At 33.0% G+C, this 24,147-nt stretch overlaps 1 protein-coding gene across 2 annotated transcripts; it reads right to left on the bottom strand.

Moving 5' to 3' along the window:
• Window positions 1-8,302: 8,302 nt before the first annotated feature.
• LOC149259744 (glucan endo-1,3-beta-D-glucosidase-like) lies at window positions 8,303-17,312 on the bottom strand. 2 transcript variants are annotated; one of them, XM_089419107.1, is made up of 4 exons: window positions 17,049-17,312; window positions 15,154-16,160; window positions 14,637-14,937; window positions 8,303-8,657 (listed from the first exon to the last, which is right to left on the bottom strand). In XM_089419107.1, exons 1-4 carry the CDS (start codon window positions 17,119-17,121, stop codon window positions 8,620-8,622), a joined length of 1,419 nt encoding a protein of 472 aa, XP_089275233.1. In that variant the 5' UTR covers window positions 17,122-17,312; the 3' UTR covers window positions 8,303-8,619. The 2 variants fall into 2 exon arrangements, with proteins under 2 accessions (XP_089275233.1, XP_089275234.1); XM_089419108.1 differs by lacking the exon at window positions 17,049-17,312 and adding an exon at window positions 16,600-16,740.
• Between the last annotated feature and the right edge of the window lie 6,835 nt (window positions 17,313-24,147).

Here is a 24,147-nt window from a genome sequence, read left to right as displayed (position 1 = left end):
ATACATTGTAAAATCAATTTGAGAAGGCTCTCAGGCCCTGAGATGTCATACATATAAGTGTATTTGATTTGAATATATGCATCCTATGTGTTTATTTGAATATGTGTGTATTTCAATTGTGCATACAAATCTGATTGACTTATCATGGTTTATTATTTCAAATGTGTTTGAGATTTATTAATGTTTGCAAATGACTATAGTTGCCACAAGGAAGTTTACAAAGGATACAACCATACATTCAACACATGGGATTCCTATCACGAGGGCAAGATGGAACCATGATATGAAAGTGGAAATCCACGAAAGAAAATTCAAAAGGTGGAGCGTGGCGTAGATATGGAACTAGACCATTCAACTTTACAAGAAGGTTTGAACCATAAAGCTTTTGACCAAGCTGAAATGAAGTTTGGGCCCCAAACAATGAAAGTGCAGGAAAAAGGGGTCGGGCCCCTAAACGGTCTCAAATGCATAGAGGACCCAAACAAGTGGGACCCAATCTGAATAATCCTGCCTCAAATCGGCGGGTTAACACGACAACAGATGAGATCGGGGGTGCACCCCACCACTGGGTTGCTAGAGTTCTATATTAACCTAAAGTGGCCATAGTGGAATCATTGTGGACCAATAGAAGGTTCGAACAAAGGGATAAGGGAGTCACAACACTGATAAATTAAGAGTTGAGGTGGCCATGAAAGAATGGGCATCCTGCACTATACGGGGTAGTTCCTAGACCATTGGAGCTAGATTGTTACAATTAAGGCAAGTAAAGCCAAGTTCGTGGGCCCATAACCCACAAGTTCAGGAGGTTGAACCAACAGGGGTATGAACTTTAACATATCCACATTTTCAATCGACATCACCATGCTTTAGATTCTTCATTCTTTCTAACTTTTTCATCAAATGTGGGAGGTTCATCCTTCTTAAATTCTCTATTAAATAAGCTTTGTATATCGTTCTTCTTCTTCTTCTCCTTGTGTAGCCCTAATTTAGTTATTCTACTAGAAAATTTGTCTAAACTATAAATTCTATCTTCAAAGGTGTCGGCTAAGGTGTCTTCACTAGTAGCATCCTTTTTGGTATTCCTATTTATCTTCCTTTACTTACTTCCTTTTTCCATACTAGTTGTTGGTCCATATTTCTAAATTTCAAATGGGCCAGGAACCTATTTATACTAACAGCTATCCATATTATTGGAAGGTGGTTCATTTTGTCTCTTATTTGGAGAATTTGATAACCTTTGTAGTATTATTACATTTACTTCCTCCTTTTTTTCCTGGGCGTTAATAATTATTTCATTTTCTACCTTATTGCTCCAATTTTCAGCCCTCAAACTCCGAAGAGTTTCCATCAATCAAGAGGAGTGTCCACTACATTTCCCTCATCTGACTCATCTTCTCCATTGTGTGAAATCCTCTATAAGTTGTATTTTACCATTTTGCTAGACAATTAATTTAGTTTTTACTACTAGAAAATCTTCTTATGTGTTGAAAAACCACACAAATGCTAGATTTTAAGAAAAATGGTAGAATTTCGATTATCTAGTTTCCTTAGTTATACCAACATTGATGTCATGTAGCTATTGCACCACACACCCAGATATGGGTTTGATAAATCAAATAAAATTTAATCTGATAATATTACTACAACAAGCCCTTAATAATGGAGACACTTAACTCAATATTTCTTTCTTCTAATCTTATTTAGTCCAAATGTTGAACCTTATGTCTAATACAACTTTGTAACATACCTATCCCCTTAATACCTAATTAAGGCTATGGGGTATCTAGGTTTGACCTCCAAGGTCACTTTATGAAGATGGAGTTATCAAATTTCCTCTTATTTAAACCTCCTTTAAACTCATTTAGGGTACTATCATAATCTTCTGCTCATTAAGATCATTCCAATGATATAAATTTCATCCAAATCTGAGTTCTAGTCACAAATTTATGCCCCTTGAGAAATATCCACTCTAAGTGCCACGACAACAATTTGTATCATTTCCATACGAAAGACACATGCAGGCCCCTTTTCCCGCATGTTATCATCATAAAATTCCACTTAACTAACATGTGGTAACCTTCATCCATACCATCTCACCATGTCAATTACCACCTGACATACCATGTCAATATCATTATCGGGTTAACTTGGTATTAGGGGGATGCCTTGATAGTTGAATTAATACCTCTCAACACCTGCCCTCCTAAAATCCCAACACCCAACAACTAATAACCCACCTCCTTATTACCAATCTCAAAAACATTGGAGGTTGAATATGCCAAGGGTTGATACTCCAAACGTTGATGGTAAGGAGCCCAAATAGGTTACACATGATAATATAACTTATGTTCCATCTACCTTCGAAACTTTACTTCTCTTGTTAACATTTGCTTTGTCTTCTAGGTCACTGAACCATTGGATCATCGAAAAAACATGAAAAATCCACGCACAACCACTTGCCCCAATCTGATCAATGGATATCAACTAAAGGGAACATTCTTGTTAACCAACAAAATTTCTAAGGTCTATTAGTATCGAGGATTTTTATCGTGTATGGATCTATTATTTTGTAATACTTATTATTCTAATATGTCAATATTTGATACATTTCACCTCTACCTTGGTTTCCACTTGGCCTCCACCTCAATTCCATTGCACACCTTAATCCACATCATCCTACCACATTGACATGACACATCAACATGCCACATCATCAATGGCATGCTACATGCCACAACTTCATTACACATCACCTTACCACACAACAACATGTTAGCATGCCACATCACCAAGCCTACCATACCAGCATGCAACATCCATTTCCTTATTGGGAATCATTGGTATCAAGAGGAAATTAGCATAGCAGGGTATAGGTATTTTGAAACCTAACATTTGAAATCCTAGTATCCTAACACCTAATGTTAGACACTCTAGTATTTGTTCATGTTGACTGATGAATCTTGAACCTTCCATATCCATTAATCAATATATAGTGTGGGATTTATTATTATTGGGGATTTAATCAATAGCTACAATCACAATCTCCCAAAATTTGATAGTCAAAATGTCAATTCCTGATGATTGAAGGTCAGATAGCCCCTTTCATCTAGGCTCCTAGTCATTGTACAAAATCAACCATGTGACTAAGGGCTGAGGTGAAGGACTCCAATGCCCAAAATTTCTAACACCTCTACCATACAATTCCCAAATGTTAAAGGGAGTTGAATCCTAAGTTTTCTTATTCTACCAACCCAAAGGATGATAGTCAATACTCTGATACTTAATAAATGACATAAAGCTGACATAAATTTCTCTTTGCACTAATGGGCGTATCACGATCCATCTGATTATCAAGATTTTGGAGTGATATTTCTTGATGAATCTTACAACACCCAAGACCCAATAGCTTGATATCCCAACAACCAAAGGCCTGATCGAAACCTTATGGATAGGATCCTATTCATAGCTCCTAGTATGTCATGTGACCAAGGGCTAAGGCCAAAGACTTCCAACCCCAAATATTCAAGACTCCTAAAAGGATTTTCAAATTTTTTTTACAAGTTTGAAACTAACTCCAAGGGGGCAAGGAATTTCCTACAAAACGTATGAAGACATAGAAATATTCAAAAACCTCTAAGAGCATCCAAAACACTAACTTCAACTAGGAAAATTGAATGACAATTACAAAGAGATGGTCGAGGGCCAAATCCACAATTTCAACTGAAATAGAATTCATCTCCCTTGAGACTATAGTGTCAAAATTCAAACTTCTAATTCTAAAAAATAGGTAGGCTAGTCTCTTGACTTATCTCTAGAGGAAAAAAATCCCCTTAAGAAGAGAAGTTTCAAGTCTCCTCATTTAGAATAGTAAAACAATATCAATTGTTCTATCCCCCCACTAGCCTAGTAAAGTCCAATCACATTACTGGAAACATAATAAGCTCTAGAGTGGCATGCAACAAATGTAGCCCACTTCACAACTTCACCCACAAGAAACATTTTAGTTCAAGAAAATCACTTATGTGTATATAAGGAAATGATAGCTATCAACCAAGGCTAATGGAACTCAATAAACCATCATAAGAACTTTCAACTCATAATTAATAAAATTCACAGAGATCTAACGTAGCTAACATTCATGGGGCATTGTATAAGAATGAATATTTCATTAGCAATTAGATAGATAAACTTATATAAGTTAGTTAAATTTGTTAGAAATTGAGGAAGGGAGAGATGCTCCCCACCCAACCATAGGAACAACTACATTGTAGATTACTTGTAGCTTCCCAACCCTAAGCTAGATCCAATTACTTAGGGAAATATTCACTCAAGGTTCCACAAGGCTCAAAATAGGATAGAGGACATGAACGCCACTCTTCTTCATATATAGGATTCAAGATAATTCTCTTCAATTACTAAGCCAAAGACTATTAACACAACAAGGTATGGTCATCAAGAGTCAGCATAGCACAAAAGGGATCCCTTTAATGATCTAGCAGTCTCTCAATACTTCTCCTCTTCTCAGTGCCTTACATGCTTTAATCAAACAAACTATTCAAAATTTCCTCCATGCCCCCTGTTTCTCAGGTTGAGGCTTCCTCACTAATTCCTTGTCTAATTTAGGATGTTCATGACTCAAAAGGATTTTATTCCCCTTTTGTTCCAACTCACTCTTTTAGCACCCATGCATAGATATGTTTCTTCTCATGAACATCACGGTTCACTAGCATACATCCTCTAGTTCTCGTGTACTTCTCTTCTCTGCTACTCTCTCTCTCTCACACCTCTCTACTCACCCACACGTGCATTGTCCTATCATGAGTGTTTAGGGTCTTCTCTTGAGCTACATGGTTAACCTAAAGCCTCCATAATGGTATGTAGCCCATACTCTAGAAAAGTTGGGTTCCACCTCTCCTATTCTTCTCATAACTACTAGTGATTTAGATAATTCACCGACCACATCATAGGTCTAATCAATTAATTCAGGTGAATAAGAAACTTCTCAAATCCCCCTTACAACTTTCCCCTCACTCAAGCTTCCCTCCAAAATATCGAAAAATCTACTAACTTTCCTCTTCTCCAATTTTAACTCTATGTATTAAATAAAAATAATATTCTCATCAAATAAAATTTTAATTCTATATATTAAATAAAAATAATATTCTCATCAAATAAAATCTGACCAAAAAAAACATCCCTACTAATTATCCAACATTATTAATCATAATTACATTATACACATTCTAAACGCTTAAAAAAAATTAGATATTGATTTTATATTACATCTTTTTATCGATGTGTTTTATTAAAGCATGCAACAATGTTACATTTTTTATCCCTTTCTCGTGATAAACCTTGTGGATATTAAAGTGAATAATGTTCAAAGACTTACATACCGGAGGAGCTCGACTAAGTTACAATGAAAATATTTAAAATAATTTGTGTGTTGCACTATATAAGAATTGAACTTCAACCAGCATCTCATCAAATTGACCTATAATGAAACTGGGTACGTCTATATCGCTCATACATTTGATGAACCAAATATATATTCTGCCCCCGCATACTATGCAAGTAATAAAAAATATGATGAATTAAGATACGAGAAGCTGGAGGTCAAGCCACTTCAAGATAAGGCTCATAAACTTTAGATACTTGTATTACTCATTTCAGTTTAACTTCGATGAGGAAATGTAAATTGCAGTTTTTTGATACTTTAATATTATGATTGAAGTTTGTAAATTGCAGTTTTTTCATACTTTAATATTATGATTAAAGTTTATTATTTTCTATTAGTAACTAAAATTATTTATATTAAAATTATTTATATGTAATATGACTGGTTTAAGTTTTATATTGTAACGATTGTTATTATAGTTAAAAAAAAAAAATGACGTGGATAGTTCCTTAAAATAATAATAAAACCTAAAAATGGTAAATTGAATAATAAAAACCACCATTATCTCTGGACAGAAGTAAGATATTATGTTATAAAATGTTTCGAATTCTTTCAAACCAAAAAACATCCACCAGCGCTCAATATATTTTATTTTAAAAGAATAAAAATCCTATTAATATTAATAAAATAATTCCATCCTAACAATGGAGACCTTAATACAATAATATTATTATATTTTTTAATCTTTATTTAAAAATCAAAATAATAACATTCTTGCCTAAACATATATATATAATGTAATGTTAATAATCATTGTAAGAGGACAATGTTAATCCGTTATTCATTGTATAACTATATTTATTATTTATCAACTTAAGCATACCATGCTCATAAGGGTGAAATTTGATTAGACTTCTTGTATTCGGTAAAAGTTAGCGTAGGCATGGTTAATGGGCATCATTTTCAATAGGTAAGGAATTTAATATTGATAGTAAACTTTTGGAAAATATATTGTAATAAATTTTTATAAATAATTGAATGAAAGTATAAAGGCAAGTTAGCAGGTTTCACACGATTTTCAATAATGGGTAACATTAATAATATAAATTTTCTTTTTAATGTTGTTATTGATTACTTTTTAATTAATATTGAAAATATATTGGTAACTTATTATTTTACATGTATTTTTTATTATTATTTTTTAAATAAAAATAATAATGCTAATAATGGTATTTTTCTAAATTTAATATAGAAAAACAATAAGTATCAATATATTTAGTGTAATGGATAAAAAATGAAGCTAAGAAAGTTCCTTCTACAAATTAATTACTCCAGAAGATGGAATATGAAATTATCTATGAGGATATAAATATTATATTAAATATGAATAAGAATGATATGATTTACCAATGAAAACGAGAGACTTGCTTATATACCAAGTAAGTGTCTCTTCGTGAAGAGTCGTGTCTTATTAGACATACCTCTTCAGCCTAATTACTAGTTTAACTAATTATTATTTATGATTATTATCATTTATATATTTTACATTATTTATATATATTTTATTCATTATATAAAATGATAATATTTTTTTAATTAAATGAATTTTTTTTTGACAAAACCCGACTTGCTTATATACCAAGTAAGTGTCTCTTCGTGAAGAGTCATGTCTTATTAGACATACCTCTTCAGCCTAATTACTAGTTTAACTAATTATTATTTATGATTATTATCATTTATATATTTTACATTATTTATATATATTTTATTCATTATATAAAATGATAATATTTTTTTAATTAAATGAATGAATTTTTTTGACAAAACCCAATAGTTTGAAGTATTAGCATCAAATTATTAGATATTGTATTCCAAACTTTAGTATTAGATTAATAGTTATTTAATTCTAGAACTTAAATATGTCAATTGAAGAGATTTGAACAATTCTACCCATATTAAATTTAATTGAAAACTTAAATTTTACTATTATATTTTTTAAAATGGGGGTGGCTAGTTCCCTGTAGAAGCATTTATTAGGCCATTATGTACAATATATTACAAATATCAGCTGATAAACATCACATCCATCATCCATCGTACATCATTGACCAAATAACAACTGCGATCATACAAATCGCTGCAGAGCAGCGCACGATAGGGAATCGAAACCGGGCGGGGCGCGCATAAGCCGGCAGCCCGGCCGTTCAACCATGCACCCATGTACAAATTTTACTATTATATATATTAATTCAATGTTAGTTTTATATATTTATATATAGAGAGAGATAATTACTATATAAATTAAATGGTTGGTAAATGCTTATAGGTATAAAAAATAATGTCTCTTACATTATCAAGATTTAAAAAAAAATAATTAATTATAACTTTGTTTTAAATTATAATGCTATTAATAATTATAAAAAGAGTTAGCATATGAGTTATGTATATTTATACATTTAAAAAAATTCATATAATAATATTTCTAACCATGTAGTTTTACCCACACTTTACTATAATTCATATTCATAAAACAGATGTTTACACTATAATTCACATTCATATAGGACATGTCCATCTGACATTTTCTTTTAATTAATTAATTTCATTAAAAAAAAGAAAGGACATAAACCTTAATTCTTAATATTTCAAGGCTATTCAGAATAGTGTGAAAGCTAAATCTCTATCATCCAATTAATAATTACTAAATTAAAAATTTGAAAACCTTACTCCAAAATAAACACATCTATCAACATAACAATGTTGGACACTCTCAAACATTTTAACAATATTAACCTTTATTATAAAAAACATTTAACACTTACTTTTAAAAAAAACAAACAAACAAATACACACTTACCATTTCAAATTAATTATTAATCCACTCAATTTTTGATAATGAGACCGTGATTAATTGTACTCTTTATTTTCCATTGATGAGAAAATGGAAACTTTCAACAACAGAGTTATTAAACATAATTCCAGACACTTCTTATTGCATGATATATAGCTAGCTTTATTTTCAGAAGCTCAGTGAAATGAAAGGCATGCTCACACAACTCACCACATTAGCAAATTCTGTGAAATAAAATTGATGCTTACAACGACACCTTTATTAGGAAAGACCATTAAATTCAAACATTCATCTGATATCTTCATCATATAATATCCTTGAAAATATAACTCAGCAGTCCACTAAATATAAAACTGTGATGTCTCATCTTTTAAGCGTTGACTGTGGAGTACACGCAGCCTCCATAACCTGCACGCAAAGGTCCATCATATGATATTATCACGCAAAGTTAAGAATAAAAACAATCCAGATCACTCGTTAATAAATATAACAAATTCAAACATAATATGCCAAAATATGATTGTCAGCAACAAGCCAAGAACAAAATACTCCAAAGGGTTTGTTGTTAGAGTTAACTGATTATAACTGGAAATAAACATGATATCGATTGGCCATGGAACTAAACAAATACTTAAGCAACAAAGACTTGAGTAACATACAAAAATGGCAATGAAATGGTAACTTTAGCGAAATGGAAGGGAAAAAATGTTTTTTTTGGTGAAATTGTTTGCGTCTAATATAGAGGGAGTTTAGTAAAAAAGTTGTGATAAACCTAAATTTAGGTTCAAATTATGAATTCTGCTAATTCAAAATCAAATATGAATAATTCAGAAGTAACTATTGGCTGGGTAGATGACCCTCCCTTACATGGCCATTACCTCAGTTAAATAAACCTCTCTGTACTACAGGACAGGAATATATTTTCAAATAATCATTCCATTCTTCCTTGCTGAAGGAAAGGTCCTTCCCTTCTCTATAGTCTAGGGCTCTTCCTTTCACCATGGAAAAAGGGCTTTCCTTCTCCTGGGTATTGTCTCATAGTGGTTTTGATACCATAAAGGTGTACCCAACAAAAGAATGAATGAAATTTTCAGAGAAGTGGAAGGTCAGTACAAAATGTTTGTAACATAATCCTTGTGAAAGAGGACTCAAGGCAGTCTGGATGTAATCCCTATACAAAAGTTCAGTCTAGAGATAGCTTTCCAACAGAGAGTTTTCCGATCAGCTCTACTTAATTTCATATTACATAGGACTCGTTGAATTCCAGGAAGAAATCTTTAGTGAGATATAAAGGAATGTGTGAAAAATATTATAACCATAATAACAAATTCATTGAATTATGTGCTATGATGTATATACAAACAAGATGCTCAAAGGTGGGCGTTGTATCAACTCTTTGAATATTGGTGTCATGTATTATCTATCAACTCTCTGTAGGTGTGTCATTGTGAATTTGAGTTCTGTTATATGTAAAAACAAGAAGCTCGAGGATAATTGCACTGCCAAAAGTGCCGAGGGTAGGTAGTGTATGAACTCTTTGTACATTGGTTTATTGCACAAGTTATGATGGGAAATTTGTAATCTGCTTTTAAATGTGTGTTATTGGGAATGATATGCTCTGTTATACATATGAATTAATATAATTATATAAATTAAATGGAATGTGTGTTATTGGGAATGATATGCTCTGTTATACATATGAATTAATATAATTATATAAATTAAATGGTCGAAAAAGGCTAATAGCAATCAAAATACTCATTTGTTATGTGTAGTGCTAAATATTTGTAATACCAAAGTAGGAGTGAGAAATGAAAAAAACAGCTTGGAAACCCTTCATTTTATCTATTGATTTGTGTATAAGATGAAGAATCTTCTCAAATTATTAAATCTAAACCATCCATAATTTTTTACTTAAAAAAAATTATGTAAGCCCTATTTTGAAACAAATCATGACAAGATGCCCAAAGATAATTGCAGTGCATCATGACAAGATGCCCAAAGATAATTGCACTGCAAGAAGTGAAAAGGTGGGGTGCTCTATCAACTCTTTGTATATGTGTGTCCTTGTGAATTGTGCACTATGTTATACTCTTTGTATATGTGTGTCCTTGTGAATTGTGCACTATGTTATACAGACAAACAAGATGCCCAAGGGAGCATAATTGCAATGCATGAAGTGCAGAGGGTGGATACTCTATTAACTCTTTGTATATGTGTGTCATTAGATGCCCAAGGGAGCATAATTGCAATGCATGAAGTGCAGAGGGTGGATACTCTATTAACTCTTTGTATATGTGTGTCATTGTTAATTATGTGCTCTTTTATACATACATACAAACAAGATGCCCAAGGGAGGATAATGGACCTACAAGGAATGAAAACAGTGGATATTTATTATTGGTGTTATTGTAATACATCAAGGTGGGAATTCTATCAACTCTTTGTATATATTTCTGTCATTGTGAATTATGTGCTATGTTATACATACAAGCAAGATGCCCAAGAGAGGATAATTGCACCGGGTAATTATGATATTTGTCCACCTTTAGGGAGCTAGCAAGCAATGGGGGTTCGACACTTCGGATCCACCTTCCGGGTACAACAGGAATGCTCCCTACCTGATATCATACAAACTGCATCTCTTTTCCCTTGTTATGTTGATGAAGATGAAAATAATGAACTTATGACCCCTATAACGTCGGGTGAGTTGGAAGCAGTGCTACACTAGTTCAAAAAAGATAAGAGCCCTCAACCACATGGTTGGACGTTGGACTTTTATGATCTAATTGGTATCAATATTGTGAGGGTTGTAGAGGAATGCAGAACCTCGGGCAAGATGTATGATTCCTTAATTCTACTTTCATTGCACTTATCCCGAAGCAAGATAATCCTTAGACATTTGATGAATTTCGGCCAATCTCACTTTGCAACTACATCTATAAGATCATTGCTAAGATTATAGCTAATAGACTAAGACACAGTCTCCCTAAGCATATCTCTAAAGAACAAATTGCTTTCCTAGAAAACCGTCACATCCATTAAGCTATTAGAGTTGCTCAAAAGCTGAAGGGGGTGATAATTAAGATCGATCTGGCCAAAGCATTTGATAAAGCAAGCTAGTTGTATATCAGAATATTGCTCACACATCTAGGCTTTCATATCAAATTTATCAACTAGATCATTTGTTGCAATCTTATCCACTTCTTTTGTTGTACTAGTGAATGGTGTTGCCTCTGAATTCTTCCATGTTGAAAGAGGACTAAGATAAGGATGTCCTCTCTCTCTGTTACTATTCCTCCTCGTAATGGACAGACTCAACAAAATTATTTCAAATGCTAAATCTCGAGGCACACTCAAGGGAACACGTATTACTAGAAACCTGTCATTAACGCACCTTCTTTTCATTGATGAAGTCCTCATATTTTTAGATGGGTCGAGAAATGATGTTGCCACACTCTATCTTATCATTCAGACTTTCAAAAAGGCCACTGAAATGGATATTAACTCGCTCAAATCAATAGTTTTTGTTGTAGGATGCTCCAGAGATGAAATATCCTATATCACGACAAAATTCCCCTTCCAACTGGTTGACATGGAGAAAGGAATTAAATACTTAGGTTTCATATTGAAGCCCAATGATTATAGGAAGATAGATTGGATGTGGTTGATAGCCAAGATACAAAAAAGACTTAACAATTGGAGTCACAGATAGTTATCCCGGGCTGGTAGATTAGTTCTGATCAAATCTATTTTGGAAGCTATCCCGGTATTCTGGATGGCCCTTTCCTGGATCCCAAAAGGCATTCTCAATATAATTAGGTAGAAATGTTGTGCTTATTTATGGCGTAGGGAAAAGGAAGTGCGGGTGTTTGCATGGATCAAATGGGAGCGAATTTCTTTTCTAAAGAGGTGGGGTGGATGGGGCTTGAAGGATCTCTTCACATTCTCCAGCGCCTTGGCTGCTAAAGTGGGCTGGATGCTGATATCATCCAACAGTATCTTGACAGAGATCACTGTAAGTAAATGCATCTACACCCTATCTCGCATTGACTGGATCCACCTCGATAACAAATACACAACAAACATTTACAATATTTGGAAAGTTGTTCTTACATCCTTTAAGATCATTGAGTTTGGCTAGCATGGAGAATTGGATCTGGATCTCACGCCATTATCGACATTGACCCTTGGTTTGGTCGTAGAAATAGATTTACTCTCCCACAAGAGTTCTTTTTATTTTTAAGCAGTAAGGGGATTAAAACGGTCACCAGATTTCTAATCTGGATGCTATATCTATATGGGGACAAGAATGGATGATAGCACATGAAATAAACATCCCCGATCCATGGCAGATACACTAGTAGGATTACATCAATGCATAAAAAAATTCACATGTTAATCTCACTGACAGGGATAACGAGCTGATCTGGTTTCATTCCAAAAGGGGCGTTTACAATCCCAAAGAAGGTTATCTCATTGCATACAAGTATAGGGAGTCGGTCATAAAGTGTTGGTGGTGGAACAATATATGGAAATTTAAAAGCCCACCTAAAGCCAAAATTTTACTCTGGTGCATTCTATCTAACAAGATTCCTACTGCAGACAATTTATAAGGTCCTTCTTGGTGTGCTCTATGTCGAAATGTAGATGAATCCATATCGCATTTATTTATCATCTGCTCGGCAGTAAAGCGTATATGGAATTTAGTTTCCCAATCTCTTGGTATCAACTAAAATTGGCAAGGAGGATCGGTTGAGGTTGCGTGGCAGGATTGGCGTCAGAAGCCAAAGCCCTTAAAATTGTGCAATCAATCGAGTCTCATCTGTTGGGCTATATGGATAGTGAGGAACAAGCTGATCTTCAAGGAGCAAGTTTATATTCCGGAGAAACTTGGGGCAAATTTGCTTGCTATATATACATTCATTGCTGACAATCTGCCATCTGTACCACCATGACTAATCTCAGCCGAGGTCATTGATCAATCAAAACCCTAGGCCCATTTCGATGGTTCTGCAAATTCAAACAGCACTGGATGTGGAACAATCTTTTACAATAACACATGTCATTATTTCAAAATGATCTATGGCTTTGGAATAGGATCCAACAACTTTGCTGAATTAATGAGCTTGAAATTGACCCTGTTATTTGCACTTGAGAAGGGATAAAAAAATTACAAGTATTTGGAGACTCGAAACTTGTCATTGACTGGTTCAATCGGACAACCCTCTATCACACACACACCTTATACAATATTCTAGAGGAGGCACATCTGCTTAGGAATCAATTTGATGACATCGTATGTTCAAATATTTACAAGGAGAGAAACACCATTTCTTATTAGTTATCCAAGGAAGGGGCACAGCAGATTCCGGGCACATGGTTGATCCACGAGCACAACATGACAAAATATTATCAGTACTACCATCGTTCTTTTGGAAATTATCCGGCATTAGCAGCACAATAGTACACCGTCTTTTTGATGTTTATATGTGGATATAGGGAACCTACTAACTATTTTGATACACTATCTATTTTGTAAAAAATTTGGTATTAATATGGACAATATGGCTCTAGGAGATATCTTCTGACAGGATCATTATTTTTTGTTTATATTATGACAGAAATTAGAATTACATTTCATTCTGCATGAATAAATATGCATGTTGATGCATCTACTACATGTAATTTTCATCTTTACTATAATAGAAATTACCATCTTTTCTTGGGGAAAAAATCTGCATCTACTACATGTAATTTTCATCTTTACTATAATGGAAATTACCATTTTTCCTTGGGGAAAAAAGATGGGTATTTATCAACTTTGTGTGTTATATACTATGTAGAGGATAGGTATTTATCAACTCTTTGTATGAGTATATAATTGTAATGATGTACTAAATTTAGATGGTTAACTAGACCGTTGAATTTAGATATTAACACAAACCCATGTAAATCACCATATCCATCTAAATTATTAAAACATGGAATATCGAACCTCTAAGTGCATGTGGTACTAAGTTCAAAGTTCAGATGGGTTTAGAAGTGTTGAATAAGAGGTTTTCTGTCATTATGGACCTAATAGATAAGAACATGTTCTTTCTGTTAAGTAGTCACAAATTCAAATCCAAAAAGTAAAGAATATTGTTAGCAATAACGAAATTAAAAGATGAAACTGGGAAGATTTTCCGATAATGTTCCCGGAGTGGTTTTTAGTGTTCAAAGTAAAAACAATTGCTGTATTAGTGAGAAATTCCTGGTTTTATATTGAAGTATCCTATCAAGAGAACTGGTAGACTAGTAAAATGGAGTTTTTAAACAAATAAATAATGGCATGGAAAAGAGAATTTGACATGAATAATGGAAAAGGGAATTTGACATCCATACTTGGATCTTTGGAAGTAACAGTTCCAGTCTGCGCAAAATCACAGTTCAAACTGTTCCGGCCTGCAGATTGATAGTATGCATTCATGGCATAAGCAGCATGGGATGCCATTGTATTTGGTAAATAGCAAGGACCCCCTTGTTGAATAGGCTTACAGTCAATGCCCTGCCCACAAGCGTAGTCCAAATTTTGTTTCAAAGATTTGTCATCAACACCGGGCTTGGCAATGCACCAAACTTTCCCTGTAGGAGGAGCTACAACAGGACCACCAGTGCGTGGAGCAGCAGGAGATGGAGTTGCACTCTGCCTCATTTACAGATTCAATTAGAAATAACAGCTACAGTCTCAATGCAATTAATAACTATGTCAGAACAGTCTCTAGCCTTCAAAAGAAACCACAATTAGGACCAACACAGTAAGGCCTCTCTGTACAAACTCTGTGAATGGTTGAACTTTCAGTGAATACCAACTGCACATATTATGAAAACAAAGAAGCAGAAAAAGCAGGAATTTCTTTACCTGAGATCGTAACAAGCCCACATCATAAGCCATGGTCATATCAGTTTTAAAGAGCCCAAAATTGCGCTCCGAGGTTGGTCCTGGCTTCTGGTCCTCGTTGAAGAGACCAAAAATATAAATCTCAATGGACCGATTAGGCATCATAGGGGTACCTGCCATGGAGGTCACATGCTTGATCAGATTACCATTGTAAGCAATTGCATTCTGCAAGCTAGCACCTGTCTCTGAAGGATCCCCTGCAGATGGCCATCCCGTTTCTGCGACCACTATATCAATATCTGTGTAACCCAGATATTTCATGGCCGAGTACACTGCATCAAGCTGAGCATCAAACATGTTGGTATATTTGAGGCCAGTATTGGTGTCATAAGACCCTTGGTTGGGCTCAAAGAGTGCATAAGCCAGAGTTCGATCTGTGGGATCACTCTTATAAGCAAAGTAAGGGTATGGGTTGATCATGAAAGGGGCTCCTATCTTCTGCAGGAAGTCAAGCAGGGATTTCATGTCAAAACTCCCACTGAAGCGTCCAGCAGATGGGGGTGCAGATGTAGAAAGTATGGCCATAGAATGAGGTGTAGAGACCTTAATTTGCTGATCAAGTGAAACCTCAACAAGGGCAGTGTGTAAGTTCTGCAATGCAGGAAGGAGCTGAGAAATCAGAACCCTATCTCCACTGAACAGAACCTCATTCCCCACTGAGATCCCAATGATATCAGTGGCAGGAACAAAAGGAACAATGTTGTTCTTAACCCAATTCTGTGCTACAGCCAGCTGGTTCAGAGATGGGATTTGGTCATTACTAATACCTACAAGTAACCCAATTCCTGTGTTAGCAAAGGCTTGAAGAATTGCAGGATCTGCTCCATATATTCTCAGCTTTGAAATAGTTGTACTCTGAACTAGCTTTGCTACTCCAGATGGGGAAGGAAGATTGTCTGCCATCTGTCCATAGTTCACACCCAGAGCTGGCGAATGTTCCACCAATGTCCTGCTTCTGCCTATGCTTTCTACAACAATTCACAATAGCAAAACACAAAATAAGGTGAAAAACAGACACAAAAATAAGAGAACCATATGAATACCATATTAAATATCAATAACCATGAGAGTGTCATTATTGAAATTCGTATCAACAACATGACCAGACCTAGCAATCCCAAACATATACAATCATAATGACACCAAAATTACACTACAACAAATATCGATAATTTCTTGTTATTAGTTGGGCAGTAACCAGTATTAAAAATCCTGTCAACAACACAGCAATATGAATACCTACTCATACAGTTTCACAGACCCCATCAGAACTTGCAAATCTTGTCCACAGCACAATCATTTAAATACCAACATTTAGAATCACACCACTATTCTTCAGAACTATATAAACACTAATAATGGTACCAACAAAGAGCTTGCACCAGACAATGGCTGAAGAAGGCTTACAACTGCTGAATTACTGACAAGCAAACCTTGAAGGCCATCCAGTATCTTTACTATATCAATTTGGTATTAGCTACTTCATGGAACAACATCTACTTCTATTTCAAGGAATCAAGAAAGATAATCGTGATAAAGACAAAATGTCATAGCAGGAAATTCTATGACATTTGAACCTTGGTGGGGGAGAAAGACAACAGATCATCCCACCACACAACCTACGCTGACTTGACCCATTAACATTCCTATTGTGTAAATACAATATCTTTACACAATATCTATCTCTATTCCAGATAATCGTGATAAAAACAAAATGTAATTTAAACCCTGGTGGGTAGCAAGACAATAGACCATCCCACCACACAACCTACCCTGGCTTGACCATTAACATTCCTATTCTGTAAATATCTAGTGCCCTCTACCATTCTATGCCTGTAAAAAGAAAAGAGGATTACCTCCACATCGGATGCAATGTATGAAGAGTGGAAGCAATATCGTAATTGCAGACACTCTTACTATGATCTCCATGCTATGGAATGTCAGTAATCTAACTCCTCTGCTCAGTTATCCAATTCTGATCAACTCATCCCTTCCAACAAAAGACATAGAACTCTAAAAGTTGGAACAAGTTGCAAAAATTTGAACACGTTGCAGCGGTGAAGTTGATAACAACTCATAGAAGTCTGTACATAAAGAGGATGCGCATCTCGCACTTTTGCTGTCTGAGTGACCCGTGGGCTTCTGCACAAAAGATATTTAAAGACCAAATCCAATAATATATTGATATCCATACGTAAAGTCTGAAGGAAATCGAAGGAGATCGGTGAAGAGAATAATTGTACACTGAAAAGACTAAGATGGCCTCCTTTGGCTTTAAAGAAATAACATTTACAGTTAGTGATGTGTTTCTTTTGGGTAAATGAATGGCCAAAAATTAATGTATCACAAAGTGTCTACAGAATTGAATCAATGACGAGAGAGACACCAAATTTCACATTGAACAATGATCTTACCGCGATGTGACATTTAAATGTAACTTGCGAAATATAGACATCAATACACTTTATCTTTTATGATATAATAAAAATATAAAATTAAAAGTTAAAGAAAGTATATATATATATTAAAAGTTAAAATTAAAAAGTTAAAGAAAGTATATATATATATTAAAAGTTAAAATTAAAAAGTTAAAGAAAGGATATATATATATATATATATATATATATATATATATATATATCCGCATTCTTTATATATTTTTATGTTTTAATATTATAAAGTGTAGTTATAAAAAAATAAAAAGATTTTATCTATATATAACTTACGAAGAAAGATAAATTTTATATAGTTTTAAAGTTGCTGTGGAATAAAGGATTTATAATTTTTGTGATATTTGGAAGATTAAAATTTAAAAAGTTTTACTTAAAACAGCTTTTTATATATTAGAATTTATCTAAATTTTAATTTTAGATAAATTATTAATTTTTAAATTTATTTAATTAAATAAATTATTTTAAATAATTTTTAAATGTTTTAATTTTTTTTTAATTCAAATAATTTTTTACTTTATTAAAATTTAATGGACAAATTTAATATAAAGACGTTGATCCTCATTATTATCTTACATTATATAAGTTTCTATAAGATAAAATTTCTTAACATATTCTCCTCCGAAAGAAAAATTTCTTAACATATTTATATTTTATTAAAAAAAATATTTTTGATAATTTTTAAATATATTATTTTTTAAATTCAAATAATTTTTTACTTTTTTACAATTTAATTAACAAATTCAATAAAAAGATGTTAATCATCATTATTATCTCACATTATATAAGTTTGTATAAGATAAATTTCATACGGTATTATATGAAATTTTGTATAAGATAAATTTCATAATGTATTATAAGATAAAATTTCATAAGATATTTATGTTTTATTATACTTTGAGGATTATGTTTATTATTATATATATTTATTATACTCCGGGATCTGTAATTAAAGTGAGAGAAGTTTTACCATAGGATTTAAATTGAGAGAAGTTTTATCATAGGATATAAATATTATATTTTAATATATTTATTTTAATATTGAATTAATTTAGTTTAATAAGTAGTTTATTACTGTGAGTTATAAATAAGAACTTATAGTATCAAATTAATTGATGGATTAATTTTATAAAATTTAATTTATATATATATATATATAATATGGAAAGTTAATATTATGAAAAATGTAATTGTCAAACATTTTATTATTATTTATAAATAATTATTTTTAGTTAAATTGTAAGTAGTTTTATTTATAAATAATAATTATATGGTGTGAATTTATATGTTTTAGTATGAAAGAGTTGTTGTCACATAAAATTATATTTAAAAATAATAAATTAATATTTATATTAACAAATTAAAAATAATAATAAGAAGAAAAATTAATATTTGTTAAAAATAAAGTACTTCAATTTCTATCTTAATTTTTATGAATTTTATATAGAGATAATATAATTGAAAATAATTATTTTTAGTTAAATTGTAAATAGTTTTATTTATAAATAATAATTATATGGTGTGAATTTTTATGTTTTAGTATGAAAGAGTTGTTGTCACATAAAATTATATTTAAAAATAATAAATTAATATTTATATTAACAAATTAAAAATAATAATAACAAGAAAAACTAATGTTTGTTAAAAATAAAGTACTTCAATTTCTATCTTAATTGTTATGAATTTTATATAGAGGTAATATAATTGAAAATTTAAAAAAAATTACAAGAAGATATATAATTTCTTCACTACATCATATGGAGTGGATTGAAAATATTGTTATTGATATTGCAAGATGTGTAACCCATTCTTTGTTCAATTTACATGGCATATTTAAAACAAAAATATATCATTAACAAAGAATAATTTATGGTTAGCCATAAGTACGATATTTCAATGTCCATATTAAATAACATAATTCTATATCAACTTTATATAGAGAAAAATAAAATAATAAAAAAAATGGCTTTCAAGGGAAAAATGTAATTTATTTCATTTTCACTAAGCAATTGACATATAAGATTAAAAAATAATGTTAATGTAGGTTATAAATCAAATATTTCAATATGCTTGTTGAATACAAGATTTTAACATAAAACATATAGAGAAAAAAAGAATGAGAGAAATTTTATTCCATTCACAAATGCTTTCTAATACAAGGTATGAGGGAATTTGTAATTCTTTCAATGTTTAATATGGATTTGATATATAACATTTTAAAAAATATTAAGAATAAAAATAATTAAATATATGCTTAAAGAAAAAAATATTAATAATAAAATTAACTCAATATGTGTAGAGAGATATGGTATTCAATATTTTAAAAAATATTAATTATATATATTGATATAGAGAGAATGATTATATCCTATAGATATATGTTTTCTATTTCTGAATATGAGGGGGCATGTATTAGCATTTTAATCTAGAGAATGTGGATCATAAATAAAATATTTCAATGTCAATTACTTATATATTATATAAAACAAGTGAAAATAAAAAAAATTCTTTACTGTTAAAACATTTTATTTCTTAACTTGGATCTACGAAGAGAGAAGAGGAATAAAATTTCTAGAGGTGCAAACCTTTAATCAAGTTTTTCACTTGAAAGAGGTTTGCATGTTAAAAGATTTGATTTCACTTGAAAAAGGTAAGTTTGCATCTTGAAAGATTTGATACAAAATTTCTAGAGGTGCAAACCTTTAATCAAGTTTTTATGTTGAAAGAGGTTTGCATGTTGAAAGATTTGATTTCACTTATGTAAGTTTACATCTTGAAAGATTTGATTTCTCTAAGCACATGGTAAATTTGGACTTAAGATGCACCTATATTGTTTTATATGTTTTTTTTTAATTAATTAATTTATTTATTAATCATGGTGAATCAATAACACATTGGAGAATAAATGATAAGAAATTTACCCATAAGGAGTAGACTAGCTGGTTTTTGCGAGGTTTAGTTTCCCATTAGGTCATTGATCTGGATCTTGTGGGGAGGCCCTCAAGATCTAAAAGATTGAAATAGATCTTGTGGGGGAGACCCCCAAGATCTAAAAAATTGGAATTTCGAGAAGAAAAAGAGTAGAATTCCCAATAAACAAAACCACAAAGAATGTTTTTATTAAAACGGAGAATAACTGTAAAAGCTACATTGTGGCGGAAAAACTGTCCTTTTACAAATTGAGACTTGTTACTTATAGTATTTTTCAGTTAAAATACCACGGATCAATTCCATGGGTGAATGAATACCATGGGTTGATGTCACAATACCACAGGTCAATTCCATGGGTGAATGAATACCATGGGTGGATGTCACTTACAATACCATGGGTGGATGCCAGTTACAATACCATGGGTAAATTCTATGGGTGGATGAATACCATGGGTTGATACCATTTTCTATTCGGATCATTCCTCCCTCCTTAAGAAGCAATGGTCCCCATTGCGTGAAGTTCCCTCCTGCAATGCCTTTGTTGAATATGAAGAGCCACTAAAGAGAAGGATTTTATGTGGTTAACCCATAATCATGATGAACAAAGATACAAGGATAGAGATACCCTGTAATGCTTGTGACCAACTGTGATACTGATAGTGTGTGGCCTAGCAAATGGACTTCGATGAAGTGTGGGTTTGTGGATGACCCATAACCATGATGAAAAAAGATCTGAGGATAGAGATACCCTGTAATGCTTGCGACCAACTGTGATACTGACAGTGTGCGGCCTAGCAAATGGACTTCGATGAAGTGTGATTTTGTGGATGACCCATAACCATGAAATACGAAGAATAATTGTAAAGGCTACATTGTGGCGAACAAACTATCCTTTTACAAAATGTGACTTGTTACTTATAGTATTTTTCAGTTACAATACCATGAATCAATTCCATGGGTGAATGAATACCATGGATTGATGTCATAATACCATGGGTCAATTCCATGGGTGAATGAATACCATGGGTAGATGTCACAATACCATATGAAAATACCATGGGTGAATGAATACCATGGGTGCATGTCACTTACAATACCATGGGTGGATAAATACCATGGGTGGATGCCACTTACAATACCATGGGTAAATTCCATGGGTGGATGAATAACATGGGTGGATGAATACCATGGGTTGATGTCATTTTCTATTCAGATCAGTCACACTTGTGGGGGGTAAAAATTGTCCCATGGAGTGTCCATGCTCAATGGAGCCTTGTACATGGGCGGGAGCCACTTTTGGGAGATAAAAATTGCCCCATGGGGTGTTAATGCTTCATAGAGCCTTGTACAATCCCGACGATAGCTTCCCATAAGTGGATAGATCATTTTTTCATCCAATATTGGGTTGACCCTAGCCTATAATCAACTAACTGGAAAGAAAAAAAACTAACAAAACCTTTATGGGAAAATTGTTAGATGAACATTGTAGACATTGTCAAGTGATGTAACACCCTCCTCCCACACTTACCCAAGTTTACCGGTCCACTGGGGTAAATATGTGATGAAGAGTTACTATGATATGAATCAACCTCCTAGGTACATTTAAGGAAGTGGAATTGTCCAACCAAAACTTTACTGACCTCCCTCATGAACTACAGGACCTCCAAAAGCTAAAAAACCACTCTGACTACCCAGACCCTGAGCTAGATTGTTTTTTCACCGACTTGGACTCCCAGTCGTTTGCATAACAAGGCAAGTCAATGACTATAATCCTTCAGTCACACAGATAGCCCTCCCTTCCAATGAATACAGTTTAAATTACTTAGTTTTGTGCATGCGACCCCAAGATCCAAGCCATGTGTCTAGGGATATGATCGAGACCTCTGTCGAGAGCTTAATAGAACTTTCCAAAATGATAAAATACATTAAGACAAATATATATATATATATATATATATATATATATATATATATATATATATATATTATACAAGCACTTGACCTAACCAGGCCCAACCATAATAGTCATTTTGTCAACCACATTGAGAACATGTAATCTATTATCCATTATAACACTTAGGAATAGTTTGTGAAGTCTATTGGTCAAATTACCTAGGGTTTTCAAAGTTTCTCAAAATAAAGTTCATGATCATAGTGTTTTTTGTCATCATGTCATGATGTGGGGTCCATATAAGTTCAAAATAGGGTCAATCATAAAGGTTAAAATCCAAACTTCCATGTATGTCATGCTTATCTATTCATGATTGGCATTTTGACAATTTTGCGGAAATTCGTAGCAACTCCAGTTAGGTAAGCGGAGGGTTTGCTATGAAATTTCCTGACACTTCCGTAGTGAATTTGTCTCTTCGAATACCTGTCCCGCTACGAAATTGCACTGAAGTATATCGTTGTGTTAAACGGTAGAGTAACGGTCCCTTTTATTTGAAAATCATGACTAGTCAGTCTTATGGTGGGTCACAAATGCACTTTATCAGTCTTTCGTCCATTTTCCCTACATATTGACAACATGTAGCTTCTTGTTGCTAGTTTGTTTATTTGTATTTAGCTTTGCTACCATAAGCTTCACACTGGAATAGGAGTTGGTTTGCTGTCTCTCACATAGGTATATCTCTCACGCAGGTCTTGTTGTTTCTAGGTTAAAGTTTATTGTTGTCTAGTTGTCCCTAGGTTGATTTGCAAGTGGCAAGAAGTTGACAAGGAGGATCCCTACGTGTTGTGGCCATGGCACACAGAAAATAGTATAAAGGAGGTTTAGTGGTGCATTATGAGCCCATGGACATGAAATTGCTAGAGGAAGACCCTACTTTCATTCAAGCATTTTCCAACATGGGATGCCTGTGTTTTTTCCAAAAGCTACAAGGTTATCATGGGAAGATTGCCATAGACTTTGTAGTAAAATTCATTGGAAAAAAATGAAAGTTGGTCTTCTGAACTTTGTAGTGTCCCCTGACACAATTTTCCATGCTACAGAGATCCCTAGGTGAGGAGAAATGTGGTTTAAAGTCCAGAAGATCAAGCTACAAAACTGTGATGAATTTCTCAAGGAGGAACACAAAGGGATTGATATGACTGCAAGCAATCTCATAACTTACCTTAAAGAACATTTTCCAAGCTCTTAATGGTCATCCAAAAGTACTTCACATGTGAAGGCAGATTTAACATGGTGTATTAGTATCATTTCATATTTCTACTTCATTTCATATGTAAGCAACCTCTAGACATTCCATTTTATCTGTTTAGAAGTTTTGGAAAGATGGTAGACAAGGTCCAAGCCAAACCTGATGCAAGTAACACCTTTGTTTTTCACCATGGCCTCACTAAACTACTGGTTATAGAAGAGCTAAATAGGTTAAATAGATATTGTATTACCTTCTTATTTTTGAGTGGCTACGATTTAGATACTGCCACCCCTTCTAGGAGAACTCCAAAGTCTAAATCAACAACCAGAGACATAGAAGCAACTAGAGGCATAGCAACAACCAGATGTAGAGCAGTAACCAGGGGCAAAGAAACAACCAGAGGCAAAGCAACCTACAGTAAAGGCTTCCATAAG

The sequence above is a fragment of the Pinus tabuliformis genome, chromosome 6, assembly GCF_031772625.1.
Source record: "Pinus tabuliformis cultivar Carrire ecotype Pingquan chromosome 6, CPIR1, whole genome shotgun sequence".
Lineage (NCBI taxonomy): Eukaryota > Viridiplantae > Streptophyta > Pinopsida > Pinales > Pinaceae > Pinus > Pinus tabuliformis.
Note: the sequence above shows the minus strand (reverse complement) of the source record. Positions and strands in the feature narration are given on the sequence as shown.